At 52.4% G+C, this 6261-nt stretch overlaps 1 protein-coding gene across 1 annotated transcript; it reads right to left on the reverse strand.

Moving 5' to 3' along the window:
• Positions 1–4100: 4100 nt before the first annotated feature.
• B0T23DRAFT_105911 (superoxide dismutase) lies at positions 4101–5469 on the reverse strand. The gene is made up of 2 exons (XM_062831771.1): positions 5187–5469; positions 4101–5025 (listed from the first exon to the last, which is right to left on the reverse strand). Exons 1-2 carry the CDS (start codon positions 5376–5378, stop codon positions 4240–4242), a joined length of 978 nt encoding a protein of 325 aa, XP_062693754.1. The 5' UTR covers positions 5379–5469; the 3' UTR covers positions 4101–4239.
• Between the last annotated feature and the right edge of the window lie 792 nt (positions 5470–6261).

Raw genomic sequence — 6261 nt, forward strand, 5'->3', positions numbered from 1 at the left:
CAGGCTGGCGGGAGCAATATCGAATTGCAGGATGCAGATGATGACAGCAGGAAAGGTAACCTGTACTCTGTAGCCTCTGGTCCCTGACAGAAACTGAACAGTTGGTATAGGTTGTCTACCTCTAGGTAGTGGTAAGTATGACTGAGGTGGGTGTGCTGGGGTATCAATTGATGATCCAGCAATGCCACCAGCCAACAGGCGCCCGGTCCAGCTGCTCGGAAATTGTCCTTGAGATCGCGGGGAAGGATTGGGATCAGCCCGAAGAGTGAACGTCTCTGATCGACTCGGAGGCAGGCGGCTATCAGTTGCCAATTAGGAATAGTGTAAGTGTAGGAGGAATGGATGCACGTTGCTGGCTGTGTGGTTTGGGATGCTAGAAAGGACTGGCGTTTGGGGGTCGATCGTGACCGGAACAATGGAAATGAGAGGATTTCGTCAAGTGACGAAGAAAAGAGGCCGTGTAGCCAACGAAAATAGGTATCTTGGGAATCGGCAGAGGGAATAATTGGTCTTTGTGTGGAGGAGTCGAGAACGAGGGTGATGAGATCGGAGCGTTGAGTTACCTAGTAGCAGGTACAAATCAAGGCTGTTAAAGTGCAGGCGGCAGCAAGGTACAGTGGACATGGTGGACAGCTGTGGGGGTGTGTCTGGGGTTGTGAGTTCACATAGGCGATCATGGGTGAGTGAACCGTGCTTGCCGGGTTGCTAAAACACTGATGACGCTAGGGCAAGAGCCTCCGAGCCTTTTGAGGGTCCATGCCCACAGGGGCAACCCGGCTAGTCAGGACAAGTGGAATCTAAAGCCAACTTGCACCTCAACGAACTGCACGAAATTCAACGTTGCAACTGAATCTCCGGCCTGGGACTCTTCCATCACGACCATGATGTGGGAACCGAGATCAAAACGGAGCGTAAACGAGGAGACAAAGTTTAGAAACACGGACGGGACCCAAGAGGTCAATGTCGGTTGCAAAGGGATTCCAGCATGGATGGCCCGTTGATGGTGACACTTCCAGGGGCATCCGAGTTTGAACCTCCTCCCCATCTTCACTCGGCCTCTTGTCTACCGAAACGAGGGCTCTCCTGGCTTCCCTTATGTTGCCGAGTATTGGCAGTGCTGGCAATATCGTGACGGTGGTGTCAAGGAACAAATTATCTTTCTCAGATGGCTCTACCATCGCATGTTTTCCAAGACTTGGTCAGCCCACCACCGTGATAAGCTTCTGGTTCCCGTCACATGTATAGCCTATGAAAGGCGCAGGAAAGCAATGGTCTTGTACATGGCCAGGACAAAGACCGAATTTATAGGACCACTGCTCAGAATGCAGAGGACTGGACGTCAGGAAGGGAACAGGTGATGTGATGAGATTGCCTGCTGCGGCATCCAACGGTAGGAGTCCAAAGTAACAAGGCGAAAATAGTGCACACGTGTAGAGCATGCAGGGTAACATTCCCAGTACATAGGTGTATTTCGTGGGTTCTGATGAGCGAGGGGTTCTTCCAGCAGTTTCCCAAACCGTAGACTTTCCATCGATGTCTTGCTCTGATTGTGTTCAGTTCCCACTCTGGGAGGTGAGCCAGCTTCATGGCCCATGTCTCCTCTCTCATTTCCGCCTTTCGAGCAGTTGCGTACATGCGGCATGCCAAAGAGTGAGACTGACGAGTTGACAGCTTGAAGGGGGGAAGGGGTTCGTTCGTTTCGGTGCAATGTGGTCGGGGGACGGACGTGCACCAGGCACTGTCACAGAACTGCTGGACCCTTGCGAATCACGACCCACCTCGCTCATGCAAGATGGAATCCACACAGCCATTCCACTCTCTGGTTGGTTCTTAGGAACTGGTGTCCTGGCGCGTATTTCCAACTTCGTCCCTTCCCGTTCAGACGGAATTCCAGACTTGCATCTCCAACGTCTTCCCGACCCTCATCGTCATTTGGCTGCTGGGTTACAACGACAAATCGAAGCTATCCCACTGACACCACGTGGAAATCCATATCTTGATTCTTGCGGGGATCTCATCTCTCAACAACAAGAAGCTTGACTCAGTCTTTCAACAGGGTCTCGGGCTTGTCCCGAGGCACAGACAGCCAGGTCGTTTTTTCCATGGCCTTCAGGAGCAACGAATGCGAGCGTTTTTCGAAGCTTCCCATCGCCAAATTCTGGGAAAATACCTCTTGGGTGCTATCTAAGCGCCATCAATTCCCTCCGAAACGAACCGCCTCAACCCAATCACGGCCAGCGAGTCGAGATATTGGTTGAATGCATTGCCAACCTTCTGTAACAGTGACAGTGACTATGTCTGGGCCCTGCAGACACGGCAACAACAATGACAGAGATGTCTCTCAGCTGGATGTGTGTCAAGCTTCTCATATGATGGCCCGTGATTGCCAATATCACGACCCTCAAAATGACGCACGAACACTGGGCCATGCCAGCTAGAGTTGTTCGTCTTGTCGATTGCGAGGCGAGCGGAGACAGAAGGATAACGGCTTGGACCCAAAAATAAGATGCCCTGTCATTCCACCATCTCGGATTCGGATTGAGTGTGGTAAGTAATTTTCTCCCTATCACTGGACTAGCACCCGGGTTGAATGTGACGTAGGGCAAGGACCACCAGTTAACGCTACCAATTATAAGGCATCGCAATCGACTTCTCTCTTGAAACCGCTTGTGTATCTTATCCAATCTTCTCTCTTCCATCGGCTTGATTTGTTAGACTTACTCCCACTTTGTGGCTCAACCAGGTCTCTTCTACGGCCTCAAACAGCCCCGGCGCTTATACAGTTGTTCGTGAGGCTCTCTTATTGTATAGCTGTGTTTGCAGAGTCTGTGATTGCCAACAACGGCGCCGTAACGGCGCAGCAAGCGTGGAATGCCAACGGAATTTTGGGGCACCGCAATGTTACCAAAGAAACGATATGGTTCGGCACCTCCCGGGCATCGATCGGCATTTCAGCCGGGCCTTCAACGGGCCAGATCTAAGTAAGGTAGGCAAGGGGCAAAGACCGACGCTGTACTCCTACATGCTCAACCTGGTTTGCACTGGGACCCTGAAGAATCCAATCGCGTAGCACGGAACTTCGGGATATTCAAATGACGAGCTGCAAATCCGAGGATACCTAAGCCCAGGGCTGTTCCAACACGATAATTTGTGGAGGACAGCTTGGAAACCGTTGACCAGCTGGAGTTTAATCCGCCAAGAAGGCACACAAACCAGGGCCAGACACAGAATGTCTTAAAACGCCTTGTGTCCAACAATCTCATGTGCATCAGGAGAACACATTCATCCATCGCTCCGCGAGGCAACAGGTTGGATTCGGCATAACATTAGACCAAGTTACCTGTCTCACCGCCCGGATTTTGGTCACTGGATGACACTCGTTCCGTTCTACTTCCGGTTTGTGATGCGTGGGGTCATTTCCCCATAAGACAAAGTAGTAGCCATCGACGAGTATTTCTCCTACCTCTACCCGCATGACTGTAACACAAGGAAACACCAAGACTTCTGCACTAGTACTTCTCTACCCGTCAACGACACCTGAGAAGAACCAAGACACCCTAATCCCTTTACTGTATCCCATTGGAGATGCAAGGAGAACCAGAAAGACACATGGGATTTACAACACACTTGAAGTTCACTCAGCCATCCCCCACCGCGAATCCCATGTCCTCACGGTTCTTTGGCTGTATGCTACGTTGTCGCCTATGAAGGTGGTAGAGTTACCGACAAGACAATAACTTTTGTGTCTCGGGCTGGTTACACACAAAACCCGTTGTTTCACTAACACGCTCTATCAATGGGTGTCAAGCAAAGACGCTCGACTTGTTATGCCGAAAGAGATACAATAGGTTGGCTTCAACTGGTGCCCTGCAACAATTTTCTGATGTTTGAATACAACGAAGTTTATGTAATAGACATGGTCGCCGACTTACATTCATCCATTTCAATCGAAAATCTGTGATGGAGTTAGCCCTCAGTTTACACCGAACTGCTTCATCATAGTTGCACGCATTGCCATCTACCTATATGAGCCCTGTGTCTTCTGACCGCTATAGAAAATGGCTGTTTCCACCATATCCTACAAGTTATCTGCCCGTACGTGTTGACTTGGTCTTTCTGAACCGTTATGCATAATCCCAATATTTACACAGGTCCGCCTCTTGTCGACCACCCACCCATTGCCCATATTGTACATTTAGCAAAGTGACCTCATTACACCATACACATCTCGCATGGTAATCACAGCATCCCCTTCTCAACCTCATCCTTCCTCTCCTCCCACAGCGTCTTCCCCGTGCACGAGCACACCGTCTTGTCGTTATCCCACACGCCCGCGCTCCTCGCAATCACGCCCACCACCGTATTTTCGTCGTTCTCCAACGTACTTCCCGCGCTCTCATCCACCGACACCGGCGCGACAGCAAACGCGTGCCCAATCACCTCCCAGATCTGGAACGGGTGGCTGAGGAACACGCTCCCGCGTCCGTCCTTGTTGATCTCCACCGTTCCCATCACGCCGCGCGGGGCGTTAGGGTCTCCAGAGATCTGCGCCTTGGTGTCGGCCGTCAGCGTAGCAGTGCCGGACCACACCGGGCCGGCCGACTCAACACCTCGCGCAAGATCGCCGAACTCGCGGATCGTGGCGCGGTAAGTACCCGGCGCGATGCCGCGCAGCGTGAGGTCGACGAGCGTGGTCGAGTTGTTCACCTGCACCATGCGCGCCAGGCCGCGGACCATGCGATCCGAGGCTCCCGGGGCGGGCGTAATCTTGTCTAGGGTGGGCTTGTGGTAAGTCTCGAGGATGCTGACGGCCGCGCCTTGAGAGTCGCCGGAACCGCGCAGGATGGCGTCACGGCCCGTGGACTGGATGGCGTTGACGATGGCGGAAGGCGCGGCCGTGCCTTCTATCGTGAGCAGCTGGTCCTTCAGGTTGGCCTCCACTTTGTTGATTCCGGGGAGCTTGTAGAGTGCACCGGAAACGTCGTTCACGCAGCTTTCGCAGTGCATGGGCACGGCGAAGAGAGTCTGTGAAATGGGTTAGTATGATGTGTCTCTGGAAGTTGATCAAGGTGAGTCAGATATGTGAGACAGGCTTGGACCCTTTATTCAAAGAAAAGGAAGGGTTTGGACCAAGACTCATATGTAGGTATATATGGAAATGAGGCTGTAAAAGGGTACAAACAAACCTTAAAGGGGGTTGTGATGGAAGCCATGTTGCCGGCTGTCTTCGGGATTGATGATTTGGGAGCAGCCGGGGATGACTGTGACTGAAAATAGTTCCTATGTTGTTGGCGTTGTTGCCAAAGGTATGCGCCTCCAAAACCTGCTAAAGCTAGACTAGAAATACCTATGATTTGTCTGGCAGTGTACGGTGGCATCGGTTTCAGGCACTAAGAGGTAGCAAAAGGCAATACTGAGGACAGTATAGAAGTGGTGGTGTGAGAAGCAACACCAACGAGAGACGATGGATTTGTATAGAAGGCGATGGAGGAGAGCCCCACGTTCGGTGAAGGAGGGGACGACTAGGTACAATTAATAACGTTTTGGCTCCAGTCTACGGATGCTTAAGAGACGGGGTAAATGCGACTCTTGTGCTGAGATTCATCATTGTTTCTCGACAAGAGAGTGCATGAAGTCACCTCACTGGAGTACGAAATGTCGTTGTCCGGGCCATCTTCACTGTAAGACGGCAGGAAGGAAGATGTCGGCCTGCCCAAATGTTGATTTCAAAGCGACGGCACCTCCCCGGGACCACTTTTTGCGGGCGACCAACTGGGGCTCCGCTGTGTCCGGTTCCTCGATCGGCCCAAGCCAGGGCAATCCTGCTCCCCGAAAGTGCAGTGTGTGATATGTACCGGGAAAGGAAGTGCAGGCTTTGGTACATGGAACATCAGTAGGAAAAGAGAGCTCCAAGTGCGCCGAGTTGGCATTTCCATTGTTAGTGCTTTTCTCAATTTTACACACTAAGACTTGCGGACCACCGTAGCCACCCCGCCAACCGCCAGCGGGCCGTCGTGCCCCAATCGTACGTGGAAATCTTCCGGCAAGAAAAGTGATTGCAGCTTTTGGGCTTGGCAGGCTCTGCTGCTGCCCTTCTGCAGGAGCTCCATTCTGCTTCCCGTGATACCGGACCACATTCGATACCCGTTCGCCGCGACAAGCCCCGGACTTTCTCGCGCCTGCCGAACCCGCCGTCTCGAACACTCCGGAGCCCGCCCGATCCCGTGTCATTCAATTGACCCGGACGATAACACATAGAGG

This window comes from Neurospora hispaniola (genome assembly GCF_033458365.1).
Source record: "Neurospora hispaniola strain FGSC 10403 chromosome Unknown B0T23scaffold_3, whole genome shotgun sequence".
Classification (NCBI taxonomy): Eukaryota; Fungi; Ascomycota; class Sordariomycetes; order Sordariales; family Sordariaceae; genus Neurospora; species Neurospora hispaniola.